Source organism: Apteryx mantelli, chromosome 2 (assembly GCF_036417845.1).
Source record: "Apteryx mantelli isolate bAptMan1 chromosome 2, bAptMan1.hap1, whole genome shotgun sequence".
Taxonomy (NCBI): Eukaryota; Metazoa; Chordata; class Aves; order Apterygiformes; family Apterygidae; genus Apteryx; species Apteryx mantelli.
In genome coordinates this window covers 19,654,926-19,676,102 of record NC_089979.1, presented here as the reverse complement: position 1 = coordinate 19,676,102, position 21,177 = coordinate 19,654,926, and the positions used below count along the sequence as shown (strand labels likewise).

The following is a 21,177-nucleotide window of genomic DNA, read 5'->3' as shown; positions in this document are numbered from 1 at the left end:
AAATCTACCGTGTTCAAATACGCATTCTGTTTTTATATTACTTAAGTGGTGAAAATGGAATAAAAATGGTTTCTTTTAATTTTTCCCTAGGAGATTTAAGAGAGTACACAGAGAACATATTAGTTTAAAACATCTCATAGAACTTAACATGTTAAGAAAACTGTGTTTAGTTATTTAATGTGGCTAAGCTATAAATAAGAGTAAGGGCAGGAATTACAGAAGATAAAGTTTCCTTTTTAAATGAGCTGTTCTTGTTGAAGGGTTTATGCACTTTTCAAATTAAGTGTATGAGAAGTTAAACTTTTTCATAATAATGCTGTCTAGGAAGTTACATACCGCCTGCAACTGTGGAGCCAGATCTTGGAACTCTTCATGTAGGAAATTTTGCCTGAAAGAGCACAAGGTGGAGAGAGGACCCTTAAAAGATTTTTTAAAAGGTTTTTAGCAATTTATAATAATTTTTCATATATATATATATTTTTCCTCTAAATTATACTGTTAACTCCCGGGAAAGGGTTTAATTTGTTTTGTTAACGGGGATAACACTGGATTAACATTAAAACTTGAAAGTCTGAATAGCTTTGTGGTGGAAAATCTGTGAAACATCTTCTCATATTTATCCCCTTTCTTTTTGATTTAATAATAGGCAAAATGAATAGATAAGTAGTGGAGTAACCTTTAAACTTTGTGCATTGTTTTGCATTTGAATAGATAATAAAAGACATTGTGTTGTTTTGTGTACTGGTGTTAATTAATGTTAAACTGAGGGGATATAGAGTTAGTGTGCATTTGTAGCAGTCAGAATTTAGCTTTAGATTTAAAGCTTGTTATTCTCACAGGAGACCATCCCAAAATTGTAAGTAATTTATGAATAGGCTCAAAATAATCACTCTTTTATTGTAGCAGCTGATATCTAAATTAGTGTTGGCCTTTTTCCTGTAGTTAAATATTTTTTTAAAGAATTTCTTTATTGAGAAGAGCTCAGGTTTCTCCTAGTCCAGTATTTTGTCTTTGACAGGACTCACACGATTTGAAATGTGAAATACAAATCTGAAGAGACGTTTCATAATATCTTTTATTCAAGAGTGAATGCCTGATGATATGTGCAAGTTTCAGGAGCCTGTTATTTTTACAGGTGAAATATACTCAAGGGGGACTTGAAAATCTTGAACTATCAAGAAAGTATTTTGCACAAGCACTGAAACTGAACAACAGAAATATGAGAGCTTTGTTCGGACTTTACATGGTGAGCTTGATTATATATTTTCTGTATTATCATTTTGCATATGTTATAATGTCCTTTACAATTTGACTTTTTCTCTTTTGTGCTAACTTAACACTTCAGATTATTAACACTGTTATTAAATATTGGGTATGGAAAATTTTATGCCAATGGTTAAAAATGGTTAAAAGAAGTCAAATTTGGATTCTGTGTTCCAGTATGTATATACTGGTTCCCCTATCCCAAAAAGGATAGTAATACCTTATTAAACCTGATCTCAAAGTGTTTTATTAAAACGTTCAAACTGTAATGTTCAGTTGCTTTTAAATAAGTTTTTCTGTGGAAGCAAGGCTTTATGTGCTTGCCCATATGTAAATCCAAACAAGATCTTTTTTGACTTGATGTTCCCCACTGGCATGCTCATATATTTTGACTATTGGTGTGGACATAGAAGCGCAGTATTTGTTCTTGCCAACTATCCAAATGGTCTGAGCTTTCTCAGTTTTGCTTGCTAATCATGTTGTTGCCTTGTTCTCTCAAGTTTATTTGATCAATGATTAATTCATTTTCAAATATTTTATCAGTCATCTTTATTAGGTGTAAAATTTTCCCTTTATCTCAAGCCCTTTTAAGGACCTTGGTGCTTCCAGAGGTTTCACGGGCCTCATACTGATAGATGACTTGACTGAATGCATCTCCAACCATTTTGGATGGCTGTAAATCCTCTCAATTAGTGGTTTCAGTTGTGCTCCACTAATTTCTGTATTCCATCATCAGGTGGCCAGTTCACCTGTGTTACCTACACAGTGTAGTGCATTATTGGCCAGTATGCCATATGTCAGTTCTTTTGAACTTACTGGAAAAGATCACTAGTTTGCACCAAAATCTTCTCGGCACGTCTGTCCACATGACATCAGACTTAAACAGCCAGTGAATTTGTATTATCTACTATGTCCTTGCTGGAGATAGGTGTGTATTGTACATATATTTATGTATATGTACATATATGTATATATAAAAAAGGCTTGGAAAACCATGCATTTTTTTAGCAGTAGCTTCCTGTGCATGTTTTTCGATGGATATCTCTGTAGGACTGCCACTGGAGTGCTAGGTTAAAGTAGAAACATCTTTTTCTTCTACTTGTGGAGATCCCTTATGCTTTGATATTTGTCTTTTTTTGCAACTACAAAAAGCTGATCTATGCTGTTGTAGTCTTTCTTCCTACCCAAAGTGTTCTTCAGCTATAAATCTTGCTCATGTTTTCCAAAGAATTATAATCACTGACACATGAAGATACCTTCTTGCAAAAGAATTTAGTCACACTCCTCTCTACAGGGTGGTGAACTACTGAAGGGTACCAGCACTATATGGTGACAGTGTTTTTGTTTTTTACCAACTTGTTTTCTTCTTTGTTTTTTCTCATTCCAATTTCTAAATGGAACTTTCAGTTTCAAAATCGATGTTTATCCTGTACAGCATTGTTGCCTTGAGTGCGGCAGACAAAACAGCATGTGCTGCCATGAATGCAGTATCTACAGGTAGAATGTACTGGCATCAGTACTTCAGTTTCTCCACAGATATTTAGGCTTCAATGAAAGATCTTTCTTTAGATCTTAGATCTTTTAAATGATCTTTTTAGTAACAAAACTTTTTTTCCTTTTGGGAAATGTTTGCGGGGAGAGGACAGGCAGCTTTAAGGCTTCCTCAAAACACCAGACAATATTAATAGGAACTTCCTGTCAAGGATCACTTGCTCTTAGACGTCATATTTAAGACACAAGACTCAGACCTAATCTTCCTAGCCCATCTTGGATTGGTGAACATATGTTCAAGAAAGAAAAGGATAGCTCCTTGCTGTTCCTTTGGTGATTTAGCTTTTAAAGAGTAAGTTTTTGAGGAAAGCATTTAATGCTGTATAAATTAATCTGTTTATTAGCCTCAGTTGATTTTTAGGTGTGTATACATATAGACAGCTCAACTGATTCTAGAACAGCCATAAGGATTTATGATGGCCAATCTTGGCTTGTCCTCTGCCAGATCTTACCTCCCACCTGTTATTTTCAGTCTCTAAGGTAAATTCTGAGCCTGTTACTCATGAGCAATTTGTTTTGGTGGTGCCTGAAAGTTGCACACGCAAACCTGGATTTGCATAACACAAGTAAACTACTGCAAAAAAGGGCATGTGCCCTCAGTCTCAGTTTCTCCAGTTTCTCTCAGGTGGTTGGCTGTCAGATTTCATTAGGTGATTTTTGCAAGTGCAACTCTCCATCTCTGTTTGTGTATCTGCCCTTTGACTCCTAACTTCTTTGTAACCCTGTTTCCAGGATTTAAGATCTGTTCTTACTGTGGCTGCTACTTTTGTACTTGACAGACATGCCAAGTGCTTGTAGTCCCTGAAGAAGGTCTATATCCCTTGTAAATGCTCCACAGAGGCTTCCAGCTATATCTGCTGAGGAATGTATAAGGTCTCACCTGCCTGTGATGTCACATGGAAAAATATTATGTTTTTAATGTCAGTCTGGGCTCCAAAGTAATGTGTTATGTATCTTCTCTGATAATAAATTGAAGTGGAGAAACTGATTTATAATTCTTACTTTGGGAAAAGGAAATTGGATTTGCTGATTATGTCCAGGTTCTGCTGCTAACTCAGTACACAACTGAACTTAAGTCTAGTTTTAGTTAGAACAAATAATTGTTTAAAAGGTTTAGCTAGTTCTTAATTGGATGCTGTTTACCAGTCAGCTGATTTTTTTCCCCTGTATCGCTAAGCCTGGGACTCCACAAGCAGAGGTGTCCATCTATTTACTTCATATATATTTTTCAGTTATGCTGTTTTTCTTTTTGTGTTCCTAGTCTGCCAGTCATGTTGCCTCCAACCCGAAAGCAAGTGCAAAAATGAAAAAAGATAATATGAAATATGCCAGTTGGGCAGCTAACCAAATAAATAGAGCGTACCAGGTTAGTACATAATTGTGTTCTGATACCTACCCTACGCTTTACATGCTCTCTTCTTTTCTGCATTTTTATCAACTGCTATTCAAAAAGTTAGATATGACAATTAATGTAAATCAGCATTATTTGTATTGTATGCATTCTGCTTCTATTGATTTTCTTGGAAGTCTTAATAAATTAATACAAGTAAAGTTCATATATTACAGTTATTAATTTGTATTATATACTCATTAGCTTTGAACGCTTCTTTTGGTATTAACATTAAATGTACAATGTAGTATAATGTTGACCTCCAAGACTGGTTTATAGCTATCTTAAGTACTTTAATAAAATTTTGTGTATCCTAGTTCTTAGAATGACTTGGAAATCTGCTTCTGCTGTTTACTAGAAAACAAACGAAATTTCTAGAATTTAGTTTCCTTTGGTTTATTCTCATCTTTTAAAAGCATATTTAACAGTGTTCTTAAGTATCTTAGGAACTGTGACTGAGGCTGGTTTTGCATAGTTTCATAGAAAAATTCCCGTAAAATTGTGAAAATGTAGACTTTGTAGGCCACAATCAAAGCTCACTAAAGTCAACAGGAGTCTCTTCAACGATTTGAAAAGCTATGTATGAGCCACTATACTTGCTTAACCTAACTATGAATAGGAAACAGATTTTAACACATAGGTTCTTCTGTTTATGCATCCTGGACTTAGTATGTCAATTTGACTCCTTTGCTGCTATTTTTAATGATCTAGCAATCAAAGTATATGTCTAAGTAAGCTTGAACATCAACAACAGACTGTCCAGTTCTCCCCAGAACTCTATTTATGAGCAAAAATGTTGGTATTAAATGCAAAGAGTTTACATTTATGTAATGCTCCTTTATCTCTTAATATTTCAGTATCAGGACCCCCCCCCCCCCTTTTTTACTGCTGCTGTTTCAAAGCTAAATACTAGCAAGTGGCTTTCTGACCATTTTCATCTATTACAGAATTAAGTGAGGATTTTCCTTTATGAGCAGCACAGTTTTCTTAATGTACTGTGTGCCAGTTATTGACAAGAGTGCAGCTTCTTCTTACCAACAAGTGTTTTTGATACCTTGCAAATTTGAAGAACTTTCCACTTTCCTTGATTAGCCATGTAGTTTCTGACTGTACTGTACAGTGGAGATTATCTCATTAGAAACAGTTTTATAGGAAGTATATTGTATCCCTGAGGACATAATTAAGCACTTTATACTTGCAAAAGCACTTTATACTTGCAAGCCTAAAGGTTTCTTTTTCTGTTTTGCTGTTTAAATGACTCCCTGCTTTCTGTTAATAAATCATCTAGCTGTTCATGACAGTAAGATGTATGTGACCTTATACATGGTGTGACTTTTCTATCTGATTCTAGACAAATAAGCAGGACTTCTTTTACTTCAATATGCCTGACATTCCTGTAAGCACAGTACTGATGGAAAACCCAGGTACTGCAGGATTTATCAAAAAAGCTTGAAGAGCAGGACACACAGTAGATTTACCATTGATAGAACAAGATAGGTTATAAAAAGTGTGAATTTGAGAAAAAATTACCATTGCATGTTTTACACCTTAATAAAACGAAACGCTTAGATTGAGCGGGGCTTTGAACATGTTTTTAAGTGAGTGTTATGAGTGAGGTCTCCAGTTCAGAGCACCAGTGGAGACCCATTAGCACTTCTGGGAAACAGCTCCCTTCAAGACGCATCAGGATGCGAATATAAAATCAGTATTGGCTGTAGATTGATGTCATACCAAGATTAGTATCTAGAAATTTATATCTCCAGGTTTTAAATATGATGAAAGTTTAATGAAAGTTTAGTTATGACAGTTTATACTTATTTGATTCACAGCCAGATAAGTTTGCTTTTTTTAATGTGGCTTTTTGTTAACAGCACTCTCTGAGGAAAATGAAAATCTCAGAAAATATGACTTTTATTTTTGGGGGCTTTGTTTTTGTACTGAAAAGTGTGATTCCATTGTTTCTGTGAAGTTATTTTGGAACCTAGGTTAAGCATTTTTGGTTGATGCTTACCAGAACAGATCATGTTAACACAACTAATGTATATTTAAAACAAATGTCAACAACTTTGTGACTTCATACTTTTGTGATACATTGCATACTTCAGCAGGTTTTTTTAGCTGTTTCTGACATAGAGTGACGAATACCATATCTGACTGGAATCACCAGGGGAATTTAGCTATGCAGAAAGTGTAGCTGCTCAGACTAGACTTTGGCAAGCAACTGGTGCGAACACCCCTTCCCCTTCAGAAAAGTACCACAGGAAGCTCTAGTGACCACAGCTGGAGAGGACAACCCCCAGCCCAGCCCTGCTGAGCTTGTTATTCTGACAGGCCTGCCAAAGGGTTTGGCCATTCAGTGTTTACATCAGACACTACAAATCCAGCTGCTAGAGCAAGTGGTGTTTGGTGATGTAGTAGGTGGCAGTTTCCCCTCTGAGTCACTATTGATTCGTTGCTCCTGTAGAGTGTTGAGCAGTTGGAAATTGTCATCTTTTGGACATAAGGATGAAACCTTGATCGCTTGTGTCAGTGGAAGCCCTTGCGGCTTGCTTCCGTTAGAGGAGGATTGTCTAGCCAGGTTTGAAGCTGGATACCTACATTATCTCTATAAATCCTCCCCACTTCCCTCGCATTATCCAAAGCTCTTTGTAAAGTGAAATCAGAGCCTTAAGAGCTTGTTGAATTTGGCATTGACTTACTTTATTAGTTGGACCTTCTGATGCTCTTAAATGCAATTTGATCTGTAGTTGTGTCCCAGAGAGTAAGATGTATTGGCAGAACTGACTTGGGTGCCCAGTCAAATTATATGAATTTCTGGCTTTTAAATGTGACGTTATTAATTGGGAGAAATTGCTCTTGAGCAGTTGTCTTGCAGTGAGCTCTTTCCCCATTCTCAATCTGGATTTTGAAGTTGGAATTACCACCCGTTTGCTCAGTAATTTTGGAAAATATCCTTTATTCTTTCAAATTCAGGACTGGCTGTAGTTACACTTTTATTTTTCATACAGTTTACTTGAGATATTTTTACTGGTCTTCTTTTTTCTGTTTATTCTCTCATTCAAGTGGTGTGCTTTGACATTTGATTTTAGCTTTTCCTGTGCATTCCTGTTTGGAATCTAAGGAACTTTATGTTTATTGTCATTTTTAAAAAAGCAATCTTTGCGTATAAAAACAAAACAAAAACCTACCTTGCTTTTGTAAATGCCTGTTAGACTGTGGAGCAGTTTCTTTAAAGGAAAATACAGTGATAAAGAACAGGTGAATTAAATAATTTTTTGAAAGCACAGATATTTGCTCCATCTGGTTAATATTCTTAATTTTGATGTTGAATATGTAACCATCACTGCTGATTACTGCTTCTCATCTGTGCCTAATCGAGGAGAAATGTAAACTTAGGAAGAAAGTGAGAAAGGTTTCATATCCAAGGTTGCTACTTGGAGCTTGAATTCCTAGATCCTAACACACATTCTTAAAAAGGTCGTTATTGTCTAAGCCACTTAAATTTAGTTGTTTGGGTGAAAAAAAACCAAAAACCCCAAACTTTTATTTGAAAGACATTATAGAAGTACTAATTATTGAAAGAGTTGTCATAATCTTAAGCTTAGTTTTGTATTATTTTATCCCTGGAAAACTCTGGTTATTCTATCAGTGCAGATTCTGTGAAGAAACGTATAGCTATTCTCACTGTAGACATGAGTCACATAGTTACTTTAACATCGAAACAGAATATGGCTACCTGGGGCTTGTCAATTAGATAATTGGTTTAGCATGTCCTCCGGTAGAAGTGTTTCAGCAGAGGCAGGCAAGTTTGATTAATGCTCACAAAAATCTTTAATGTGATCCTAGTCATAGTAATTTTCCAGATACATGCTTCTTGGGTACACTGCTAAATTCTTCTGTGTTAGCAGTCCACATGTTATTTATGGTTGGAGAGGTGATTTTGTTACAAACCATTTGGGAAAAAGAAAATTAAATCATGATTTTTAAGAAATGGATTCCGGCTCAATCAGTCAAATTGCAGTGTAATGGCAGAATAGACAAAATAATTGTTCGTCAAGGCAAATTTGAAGTGATTAGATTTCCAAGTTTACTTCTGTTTGTTATGACGCAGAGTTTGGTTTTATTTGTTCAGCCTAAAGTACACGTCACTAGCAGTAAAGCAACCGCTCTTGAAGTTAACAAGGAACATTCTTAAGCTAATGTCTTATGTCAGCTTTGCTTTCAGGGTCCTGAAGGAGACATAAAAATAAGTAAAATTCTTCTTATTCTGAAACCTTCCTCTGCATGCTTGCTGGGTGTCTTGCCATGCAGCTTTCTGACCACAGTATATTCAGGCTTCTGTGAATGTTATTGAAAGTCTCAGAAATGCTCGTTTGAAACAATTTTTTCAATCAAGGATTTTGGTTTTGGGGGGCAGGCTTGTCTGTTTGTTTGTTTTTATTGAGAGATTTGGACCTCCCCAACTATCTGCTTAGGTATATTCTTGCTTAGTGTGAAGAAAAAGAGAATACTGTATTAAGTTCAGATCCAAGCAAAAGTTACTTCTGTCAGCTGGGACAGTATTCAGAAATCCCTGGTTTTCTTCTAAAGTTGATTATTGCAGGTCATTCTGAAAAGTGCACAACCTAAAGAATAGATTTATACTTACTACAAGAGACAATCTGTGGGAGAGTCGTTCATATTCTGGAAATATGAAATAAGAAAATATGGTGTTTTCAGTATGTCCTTTAACTGTATAAAGTCTTGTCATCATAACAACATTTTATTTTCCTAAGTATTTAATCTGAAATGGCATTCATTTGCTGTACCAAAACTGTTTCTTTAAGAACGAGGTACTGATTGGGAATCCCAGTGTTAGATTTTAGCTGGGGGTCAAAAGCAGGTTAACAGGTCCTGCAGCTTGGTGGTGGTGTGATATTACCTGGGTCTGATCACTTAATCTTTCTTAACAGGTCATGAAGAGTTTGCTAAATTAAGTTAATTACAAGAGAGAAGGGACACATTACAAATCAAGGACTAACTGTGCAAGACAGCAGTGGTATTTGAAATAAAAAATATTGAATTGAAAATTTATTGAGTGTCTAGATGTTAGCATATAGATAGAGAATAGGCTATTTTACTAACGGCAAATTATAGTTACTGCTTCTATAATTTATTTTACCAACCTCCCAAGCCCAAAATGCAAAACCGTTTTAGTGCAGGTATATTAAAAATGGTTGAGAGTTTCATTTGACTAAAGCACGAACCTAGTCCGTAAATCTGTGTTAAATATGGCTGATGAGTGATGGGAATGGTCAGTACAGTTAGAAAACTCCTTTTGAGACCAGCATGGGGTAGTCAACAACTCCTACACGTCTTCTCCCTCCTCTCCCAAACTTGGCTGCATGTACTATAGCGAATCTAAAGCTATGCTATTGAAAAGTAGTATTTATCAAGCTATATCTTCCTTTGCTATCAACATAGGCTTTATCTCAAATACTCTGAAATTGCAGTTGTAATAATTACAGTCAAATAAAAGGTCATTACTCACATTTACTTTGAATCATGAAGTGTAATTATATGATGACTGCATTGCATTATAGACGTTTTGATAAGTAACTCGTTCTTCTCTCTCTTGCTATAACAAAAATAGAATCTGATTAGCTTTTATATCAGGTCCAAGTCTTGCCACTATTTAAATTATGAATATAATCTAATTTAAATCACATTAAAAATTCAAGTCTGAAATAAAATCTGTTACAAGTCACAGAGCAAACAAAGCGGCACTAAGATTTCCTTTGTATTTAGATAAATGTTAAATTTTGAAGTAGTATATTAGTCTTAAAAGTTCAAGTTCAGAGCAAATGAGTGAAATTAAGGAATTCTGTTTTGTTAAATTTTTTCATGACTTATTAGAGGAAGGCTGGTATAGCTTGTATTCTAGTAAAAATGATAAATCTTAGTGAAACATTAAAGAGACTGCTTTTGAGTTTGTAGTAGAGTTAATGCTTTTTAGAGTCTTTCTGCTGTGTAATTTCTGATATACAACAAATGACTTTTTTTTTTTTTTTTTTTTTTTTTTAAGTTTGCAGGCCGCAGTAAGAAAGAGACTAAGTACTCCCTGAAGGCAGTGGAAGACATGTTGGAGACCCTGCAAATCACTCAATCTTAGATTGGCACAAAGAGATCCAATATTAAATTTTCCAATTCCGTGATCAACCTTTAACGACCTATGGGTTAAGTTACTGTAGTGCTGTTAAAAATTAATTTTGTATTGATTAATATGGCTATCTAAAATAATGTTTTTATGAAAAGTAAAATGCCTATTTATTGCTGCTATGAGAAATATGGTAAATACCCACTGAAATGAATAACTTATCCCAGGAAGACAGCTTAAAGAAGTTAAATATGTTGCACATCAGTCTCTTTAGATTTTGTATGTACAGTACCTGCTTTTAAGCCATAATTAGTAGAAATAAACCTGTTAAATGATTAAAAAAAAAAAGTTACAGTGATTTATTGGGTCTGACAGTCGAAGTTACAAATTTATATATGTAGATGAATACTGTATGATGGAAAACTTTATCTTACTCATATATTTCAGAGTTAAAGTGGGCTACAGGTGTATACTTTCTGGCCAATATTTACCATACAACACGATGTGACTGTTGTGCATGAATATACTCGATTAGAGAAAAAAGTTAATAGTTTCAATAAGGTATTGTTATCTGGTATTACAGAAATGGAGAAAACCTATTTGTATACTCTGCTCCAGTGGGGCTTTTGTACTAGCTTAAGGCCAAAGACATTCCTTTCTGTGGCTTTTGTGGGCAAATGCTTGCATGTCCACTTAGTTCTCCAATCGGTATATGTATAAGCACTTTTTATTCCTTCTGTCTGTCCTTTGTTATACATATGCTTCACATCAAGAGTTTAAAGACCTTTTGAAAGCAGGGCTGCATGCTGGTCTGTGCTAATTTTGTGCCTAAAGTCTGGCTACCTCCTCACTGTGGTGTAAGCTATGGTATATTAGTTTCTCCACAGTAACTGAGTGTTATTGCAGAATAAGTTTGAGGCAGTTCATTCTACAACATTGTATTTAATGGCTGTATGCACACTTTTACCCTCCACTAGCCTGAAGTATCTAGTGAATTGTAAACCTATACCATATTTGTCCTTTAGGAACTTGTTTATGTATTTGGATAATTAGTCAAACATTCATGGATTTTGCAGTTCTGATTGCTTTGACTGTTGTTCGTATGTATACTCTGACAATTCAGTTGTGCAGGTATAGTTTTTTATTGCAGCTCCAGTTAGAGTACATAACGAGCAAAACATGCTTGACAAATTCTAATAAAAATATTGCCATTTTGATGATTGTTATCACTGTCCAGAATAATTGAGTTTCAGATTTTATACTTCCTACTCTATGTAAAGGGGCAGGTTAAAGGTTATGCATTAAGATGTCCTTTTTATGACCCCAGACCTGATATAATAAAACAAAGCTGCACTCTTGCTAAAACCAAAGCAGCAACAAAAACTTCCCCTTTGGGTTTAAAGCTTGAAAATGTGTATAACTGGTGGTTGGATGAAACGGTACCTTCAGGAAACATAAGATCTCATTCCCATTGTGAAATAGGTTGTCAGAAGCTGTGAGTGTGATGCTGTGAGAGGATGGGTGCTATGCCATGAGAATGAATTGTATGTAGAATCTTAAATTAAATTAATTCAGTATTGCTGAAATATAAAACTGTTAAGTTTTTTTATATATATATAAAATATATATGTTGTGTGTGTATATATATATAAAAAATATTATGTCGAATCACCCAATTCTAAACTGGGGAAATATTGCAGATCCTTTATTGTATTAACTAATTCACAAACTGGCCTCAAAACACTGTTTGCAGATAGATGATTTATATTTCAGGTGGAAAAACAAGTTAATCTCATAAGTGAACATATGTATTTCTGCTCAGATTTACAGTCTTTTATTGTATGAGTATGCCATCTAGAGTTTTAAATCTTCATTAGTCTTGTTTTTATTTTACCTACATCTCAAATGACTTGGTCTTACTCTGAAAATAAAATAGTGGAAAGCTCTACTGTAGACTAAAATTACTCAGATTAAAGAGCAGTTCAGTAATCCAACTTCATTCTATACAGTGGAATATTTTCTTTGCCTCATAGTTTTACCTTTAGGAAGTGCATATCTGCTGTGTGTTTTACTGGAAGAAGTAGCCTAGTTAAGATACTATAGCGAGCACAGAGGGGCCTCTGAGTAGTAGTAGTGAACAGTAGGTTGGCCTCTGAGTCTGTAGTACGGTAGAAGATGCATATTGTAAAGTTTCACCTTGCTGAGTTAAATTTATGTGAAGTATGAAGTATGCAGTGAAGTATCAGGTTGATTTATAGAAAGCTATTCACACTGCTTAAACATTTTATTGTGTGTAGTTTGTAATGATGAAAACTCTCCCACATTGTATTTAATCAGTTATATAATGAACTTCAGTTATGCAGATGAGACGTGTAATGTTTTGCCTCCAAGGTATTCATAAATTAGCAGTGCAGTACTCTTGTACAGCAGGCAGCTCTGCTTCTTGGAAGTGTCACATACAATGTTTTATTCAGAGGCAACTTTTGACAAAACAAGGAACTTAAATGTCAGGCTTGTGCATATAGTATATCTGTTTCTCTGTAAATCTGTTCTGTTGGTTGCACTGATTTGATGACAAATTTCATCTCACTGACCACTTAGAACTACCTACTTTTTGTTACTGCTTAGCATTTTTTTGAAAGCTACTATTTAGCACTACTGAGCTTATAAATTGGCCTGGCAAATATTTCTGATAAATTCATATCTACTTAAAAGGTAAAATGGATTACTCCTATGAAAGTGCATGGGCAGTTTTTGAATGAACTATTGAATTCCTCAGTGGGAATTGAGGTTTTTTTTTCCCCTATATTCAAATGAAAAAAACTTGAAGTCCTGTGTCTGCAGGGGAAATAACTGTGTGAAATGCCCTGCAATCTCAGCAAGCAAAGGGTACAGAAGAGAGGCTGAGATATAATATGATTTTTATAAAATTGATTTTTTAATTTTAGTAAATTATTTGTAATATATTGCTGATGTTGTCTTGGATTAAAGAATAGGCTTCAAAGAGGGTTATTTAGTTAAATAAACTTGATTACATTCTGTATTGTGCTCTGATAGTGACAAATGCTATATAAAAATATTGTTATTGAGCATGCAGTCTCCTCTTTCAATAATAAAAGACTATGATTTCATATTGTTTCAATTGACAGCAAAGATCTGAGACCTTTGCAATGCCAAACTGTGTAGCAATGATTTATGCCTATTTTGGGCAGCTCTGCTTTGATAACAGGCTTGATAAGGAGGGTTTGGTATCATCTGTTGAAGTGAAGGTCATTGAAAAGCCAGCAAATCTCTGATTCTGCCTTTATAAAACAAGTTACTGATGACTTTTCGAAAATCTTTTGTCCAAAAGTTATACACTTCATATTTTCTAGTTGCAAAAAGCACATCTTGTTTAGAATATATCCCTAAATCTCTTCAGTTCAGTGCCCAGAATATCTTGCAGTTGCTATTGGAAACTCTGTTATTAGTCAACGGAGGACTTCCTCTTGGCAGTGCTCTATTTGTGATGGCATCCGTGTTTGCTAGTCACTGCATTTACAGTGGAACTTGTACGTCAGCCAGCTTTAGAAGGGAGGGGAAAAGGAAAGCAAATTAAACTTGACTTACTGGCATGAATTTGTTAGCTTCTTGTTACTTGCACCCTCATCTTCCAAGAACACCAACTGTAGCTGTAGTCAGGTTTGCAATAATAACTCTTCTTCTTGTAACTCAAGAGCTTCTATATATTCAGCTGTAAAACCAACACTCTATTAAAATCTAAACATATAGATTCCAGTTAAACAGTGCTATGCAGTGTGTACTTACCCTGGTGTTCAAGGAAAGGGCAGTTCTCCTGCCCTCACTCAGGTCGGTATCAGAGTGGAGGAGTTTAGAATGGTTCTGTGATACTGGTTTATTTATTTATTTTTGTCTAGAAAACTGATTTTGCTTAAAACACCTGGAAACACTGCTTATTACTTGCATTATTCAGTGCCTGAAGAGAATTTTAGAACCAACTATTCTTTAACTACAGATATTTGAATCTGCGTGGAGAGTAAAGTGCTTGGAGTTAGTCATTAGTCTTATCTGGAATGACTCTGCACCCTTAGAGATCTGTATCCTCTTGATAGGCACCAGCTGGAAGTTGGATTTAACCCAGAGACTAGTTTTCAGAAATAAATAGTCATTAATCTACCTGCTTCTTAGAGCAGAAAAAAAGATCTGGTAGAGAAAGTCGTTTTTCAGATGCTGGATGCGAAATGGGAAACCTTTATCAGTGCACTTCGTAGGTAGGTTTGTTGTGTTCTGTTAAGAGGAAATCCTTTCCCATAAAAGCAGCGCAAGCCTTTTCATGCCCCTCCTAGTATGAAGAAAGGCTGGAGAGCAGTGCGAAGTCCTGTTCAAGCCATATGCCATAGTAGAAGGCCTTTCTATGGCAAGTCCTTAAAAAAAAAAAAAAGAAAAAGAAAAAAAAAAAAGTCATTGATCTGCCCTTAGGCTCCTGTAGGTGAGCATTGCTGGTATGCAGACAGTATTTCCACCATAAAAGGGCTGAATAAGACCCAGCTGGTGCTGCCAGAGGCTGCAGCAGGTGTTTGGAGGGTCTGCATAGGCCTGGGTCTGCCTGCAGGGGCTCTGCCCTGCCCCAGCCTGTCCTTCGTGTTTTCCTTCCCCTCCGGCCGCGGCGGTGGGATTTCTGCAGGCGGATCCGTGCCTGCGCGGAGCCTGGCTGGTTCAGTGGGGCTGCGTGCAGGGATAAGGGTGCGTGGGGATCGGTCTGCCAGATGATTTTGCATCTGTGAAGGTTTTGCGCCTTCTTAACTTCACTGCACTCAGTTACCAGTGCACACCTAAAGGTCAGAGCATGAGCTTTGGCTGTAGATTGAAAGGACGTCAGCCCACAGACCTGCCCTGTTGCATGTCTGTGGCTGCTTTGCTCATTTGTGGGTGCTTGATGAGGAATGTGAGCGGGTGGATTTTATCCATGCGGAACGACGTGTAAACGTGGAAAAATCCGTTATTCATGGTATCATGGTGGCTGTAGTTAGGTCTCTCATCCACTGGGACTTCCTCTGTGCGTGTTTATGTTTGTGTAATGAGTTTTTATTAAAACATATTATAATACAAATATACAAGGGGCATGGAGGGAAAAAGCTAGGGAAAACATTTCCAGATGGGAGGCCCGTTATCCAAGCTCGGAGGGGTAGCTACAGAAGAGCCATGTTTTCAGCCTGTGCGGGTCAGTGAAGGTCCAGCTGTTCTCTTCCCTGTAGAAGATGACCAAGTATACTGTTTTTGCATTGTGTAAATAATGAGAGACATCAGGCTGTGTGTGTATTAAAAAAAAACAACAACCCCTCCCCCGAAAATGCAGTGCAAAAATATTTTTGTCCTCATCCGTATGTATTTTAACATTTTTCAATGCGACCTTGCTGACGTTAGGGTTTGTCATGCCGTTTGGCTAACACGTAGGCATCTGCCTCAGGGCTAGCAATGGAGAAAGGCGTAATCGGAACGAGTGCTCCCTGGCGTCAAGGTATCGACGTGTGTCTGTCACTGCAGGTCGTGACCTTTCTGCATGGGCCACAGAAGCTCAGCTTGCCCCATGGACAGCACTTCCTTGAATAAGGGTCCTCTTAGGATTGAGGCTAATTTTCTCCCCAAAATATTTTTCCCAAATTTATACAGGTTTTCTATAGCAAGCTTTTGGTTTTTGGACGTTGTGTCTGGAAATGAAACTTTAAACCAGGCAGATGCAGTCCTTCAGGGAAAAGACTGCAAAAATCAACACCAAGGCTGTTTTTAAAAAAAAAAGGGAGCAGCAAGCAAAATTAACCATTGCTTCTGTTTATTTAGGTAATTGAGCTTGACACAGTGGTGTGCCTGACAAGTTGGTTTGTGTTTTTTATTCCATTAAATACAGATACGACACTCAAAGCTGTCACTGGCAGTGTGGGAATGTTTGTTTCAGTTTAGACTTGGAAGTTGTGTAAACGTGGACAGATCATGATGTGGGCAGCAGCAAAAGAAAACTATCCAGTAGAACAGTATCTCCTTTCCCTGGACAGCTGCTACAGTTTGTTTAACTTAGAATCAACAATGAAGACCATGCAAAATTATTAATAGGTCTATTGAAAGTCAATAGCTGCTGTGTCCTTTTAATTAATTCTGTAATCAACATTGCTATTCCTCTACTTTTTTTTCACCGAACAGTTTATTATTTGAGTTGCTTGAGCATTTTGTTGTAAGCTGGAAATACATTTGGAAGATTTAAAGGAAGAATGAAGATTCTGAAAAACCTATAAACACCTTGGCCTTGCTGACTGAGATCAAGATAAATTGTATATAAAATGAACACAGAATTTTTGTTTTAAACATATCAATAACATTTAGTGAATTGTGTAACGATATTGTAATTGTAGCCATGCCAAGCTTTTTGATCAAAACTTCCCAGAAATGTGATGTCTGTATGGAGCCAAAAGCTCTAATAAGCTTTTAAATAAACTTTGATTTAGTTAAGTATAGGCACCGCCCAGACTGAGGAAGAAGCCTTTGCTAATATAGATATCTTACTCCTCTTGGGAAGCTCCCCTTCTCAGGTAATTTTAAGCCCAATTAGCCATATGAAAGAAACAGCTGCACCTATTATCTGAATAGTCTGAAGGAACATCAGGAGCCTTTCCACATATAAATCATCTCCTGAATAAAGCAGAGATGTAGATGTGATCATTTGGGAACAAAATTTGAGAGCAAATAGATACATGATACCATCACTTTGGGAGGGGATTGGATGAAGAAGTCTGGTAAGAGATTTATGTTTGTTCTTCCTTGGGCCCCTTTCTGTAAAGTATACTGAATAAAAAGCCTTCTGCAAAGAAAGTCCATTTAGGTTGGCTTACATCTGTGTTTCAGCTATTTAATTACTTAACAGAAAGTGAATTTGGATGGGTATCAGTCTAACAGGCTGATGAGTGATTGATGTTAGTGTGAGGAACAGTTTCTTACCTGGGTTTCAGGCTGAGAGCAATATGGACCTTCTGTACCAAAGTCACAGGACCTGTCACTGTTGTAGCACGCATCTTTAGGACAAGAACAACTGCCTTCATGTCCTTTCAGTGCCTAACTCAATAGTATTTAATCTTCCAGATGCCATTATAATACAATGAGTGTTTTTTTAAAATTCAAGTTATTTGCCAGTTTAGAGGGGATCAACAATCTGATTTATGCTTCCAGCTCTAGCCAGTATACATTCAAGTATTTTTAAAAAATGAGCTCCTAGGCCTTGTTCTTGAATTGCTATTTAGGCACCAAAATGAGAGGTTGAATGTTCCAAATCATTCTGAGGCCATCAGCTCTTCTTTGGCCTTCCTGGCACTTCTTCAATGCCCAGTTTTTTTGAAAATCAGACCACATATTAAAGTGCTTAAACATGGATTTGGTTCTTAACTTTAGGCACCAACCTTCTCTCTCTCTCTCTCTCTCTCTCTCTCTCTCTCTCTCTCTCTCTCTCTCTCTCTCTCTCTCTCTCTCTTTTTTGGGGGGGCAGGGGGAAGCAGAATAGATAGTTTTCTAAATCACCCTGGCTGTGTATTTGTAAGCAACTGAAAAATGCCTTTTCATATACAGTTATCTATGTGTTGAATCATAGGAAGAAAGCAACAGCTGTGATTGGTGGCTGATGCAGTCAGAACAACATTTTGAACCAAATTAGTGCAAGAAAGGCTGCGGAGGCTGGGAATTGGAAGTTAGTAAGGTAAGAGGTCTACGTAAAATACAGAAAATAAAGCAAGTCCTGAGCTCTGCTGAGTGCTGGATCTTTCTTTTTTTCATGCCCCTTCCATTCCTGCACCATCTTCCCTGTTCCCTGCTATGAGTTTTAGCTTGTGCTGTGGCTCTTTGGGGCAGGGTTTCTGCCCTTGTGCTGTGGCGGTCCATGCCGTAAATAAGAACGGAGAGGTGACATCTAGCCACTGCAGGGAGACGGCTTTTTGGTAGCTTTGTCCCGTTTCCTTTTCAACAGAGGGTGAGAACTGCGGGTGTTTCTTTGCCAGTGAACAAAAACTATCAGGAGGTTGCCAGATGTGGGCTGTCTTCACCTGTTTCTGATCACCTCAAGTAAATGAAATGGAAGAGCAGCCGGTGTCGGGAGGATGCGCCTCTGCTGTCAGGTTCCCGCAGCCCGAGGGGAGCTGTGGAACCGACTCTCTGGTTTGCCATGGGGTCGGCAGGGGGGATGATATTCTCACTTTGAACTCTCTGAACGAAGAACACTACTTAAATGGGAAATGATATTACTGGGGACTGGCTGGAATGCAAGAATTTTGTTATACAATAAAATTGAGGTTTGACTTCTGTTTTTGTTCCATATTAGAACAAAACAGAAACCTTTTCAGTGCTAAAAAAATCATACCCGCAAGGTTGAAATCCACATTGGATTACCAGTAACCTAATGACTGAGTCATTTCCCTGGGTTGTAGGAGATCCAGATTTAAGTTAGCTGTCCACCTGATTGAGAGAGAGACTTTGAACTTGAATTTCTCTTATTCCCGGCAAGTGATCTAACTAGTGTGTTGCTGAGTCAGTCTCTGGCCCACTGCAAGTTGGAGAAATGGAAGAACTGAATAGGAGAGATTGGCCTATTAGCTCTTGTAGGTTGGGTTAGTACCTTCCCTAAAATAAACTCCGAGAAAGCTCCAGTGAAATAAATGCATTTCTGTGAAAAGTATCTGGCTTTTATGAGTTGTAATGACTTTAATATTAATTGTGATCTTTCACAATCAGGATATTGAATATACCATTTATTAAATCTACAGTGGCTCTGAGGCATTAAAAAATAACCACATAACTTGCTTCTTTTACAGCTAACAAATTGGAAATTTACAGAGAAAGGAAAACCGAGAAATCTATCTGTGCTCGCTCCCTTTCCTTGCTTGCTCATGCACTTCGTGCTGCATGCATGTACCTGGTCCCCTTGAACTAAGAGGCAGCTCAGATCAATGGGGAAAGCAAGCAGCTGCCCAGGGTGGAAAATTTTGCAGACTTTGCCTGAAAAGACAGTGATGGGCTGTTTTATCCTGAGCAGCCTGTCTTTGTGCACACATTTCTACCCTACACTGGTAGCAAAGGAAGGGTCAGGATTTGTGTGTGGATTTAGGGAGTTATCAGGTGCTTCAGGGGCAGCTTTTTCCAGCAGCAGAGGTCTCGAGAGCAGCTCTCTGGGTTCAGGCTGCTCTCTGATGGAGGGTCAAGGAGCAACGTTACTTCTTTTTCTAGAATAAAGTTGAGGTGGGGGCGGGTGGCTGCTCTGAGAGCGGTGGCTCTTGGTCAGGCGAGAGGGAGCTCTTGTACAGCCAGTCCCAGCCGCAGGTGGTGGAGGAGGAGAGGTGGAGACCTGATCGAAGCCCCTTCTGGCTGAGCTCCTTGCGGTGACCAGCTTCAGCCAGGCTGCCACTAGTGCAGGCAAACCTGCTCATGAAACTCCTGACATCTCTGCTGCCTCTCTGCAGAGCCTAGCTTTGATCCACTGATGGTCACCGGAAAAAGTTGTTACACATGTAGATATTCGCAGGGCAGACTTTAGCTCTGGTAACGGGCATCGCAAAGCAGGAAGCCTAGAAACATGTTGGCCTGGCAGAGATTTTTTTTTTTTTTTTTTTTAAGGAGGAATGTAGAAAGAAAAAACTTACTTGGGGAAGTGATTTCTGTGTTTCTGGTAACTTAAATGAAGTTCTATATTGTGTAAACAATATATAGAAAATGACTCCTAAGGAGTGTAAATGAGCACAAAGGAGAAAAGAGAGGTCCTTGCTTTTGCACAAAAAAGTAAAGGCTGGAGAGAATGGCCAACCTAGTAAGTCTTAGTTTTCTTGGTAGTTTGCAAAAAGAAACATTGCCCAGGCATATTGCATTTCTTTCATGCAGAGCCTCATGTATCAGCTAACTACTAAAGTGATAACTGAGTTTGAACAAGCTCTGAATTATCTTTCAGGCATATGGATGCATATTCACATCTTTACAACCTAGTAACTTACCACAGACTTTTGATATATGCACTTGGCTGAGGGGGCAAACGTAGGAAGCTGGTGCTGATAAGGAAGACACATGCTGTTTCAGCAATGACACCTCTTAAAAAAACTAGATTATTTTTCTTACCTGCTTGAGATCAATCTTTTCATTTTTTTACATATGATTTTAACTGGGTGGGGTAGGTTGGTTTCTCTGTTACGCTGATCTTTCTGAAAAAGACACCTATAAATGCTGGGTTTTGTGTTATTAGTGAAGTGCGTCATCTCTGGAGCCATTCAGCCTGTGGGATAGCGACCTTTTTCACCGCCTAAGTATTTTAAAATCTCTCTGATATTTGTATGCAGAAAAAAGGTAAGTTTGCTAGAAACAATTGTTGGTTAATTGTTTTTTCCCCTTGCAGAGGGGAAGTGAAGTTACGCAGTCTGTTAGGATGAGAGAAATCTTGCTAACTTGTGGGAGACAGTATAGTTTTGCAATTAGCATGGAAGAAGTCTGTCGCTTTGTGAGTTATGTTGTTGACTTAGCTCCGCAATTGAAAGCAATTTAGTAATTAGGCTTCTTCTGCTTTGGATGTCTCAAATGTAAAATAGGATTAATAGAATCTGTTGTGCACACAAAGTCACTGCTTGTAGGTGTTGCCATGAAATTAATACAGTGCTTATCAATTTTATTCTGCTTAACATCATAAATATTATATTACTAGTTGGCTGACCAAGCAGCTACATCTGTCTGGGGAAAGAAGTAATTTCTGTGTCCAGCCATTTCTCCCAGGTAACAAGAAATTTATGTCATGTGGGTCACCGCAGTCAGTGCTTAGGGTGACAGGAAA

At 37.4% G+C, this 21,177-nt stretch overlaps 1 protein-coding gene across 2 annotated transcripts in view; it reads left to right on the top strand.

Moving 5' to 3' along the window:
* EMC2 (ER membrane protein complex subunit 2) overlaps positions 1-11,566 on the top strand; it is a 44,903-nt gene extending 33,337 nt beyond the window's left edge. The window contains exons 9-12 of one of the 2 annotated variants that reach the window (XR_010883273.1): positions 1,136-1,246; positions 4,076-4,180; positions 9,157-9,242; positions 10,269-10,353. Coding sequence is in view for 1 of the 2 variants with exons in the window: in XM_067290240.1 (XP_067146341.1) it covers positions 1,136-1,246; positions 4,076-4,180; positions 10,269-10,355 (303 nt within the window). In the remaining variant the exon portion in view is untranslated. Of the gene's footprint in view, positions 1-1,135; positions 1,247-4,075; positions 4,181-9,156; positions 9,243-10,268 lie in introns of both variants that reach the window. The other variant, XM_067290240.1, reaches the window with a different exon arrangement.
* The last annotated feature ends 9,611 nt before the right edge of the window (positions 11,567-21,177 follow it).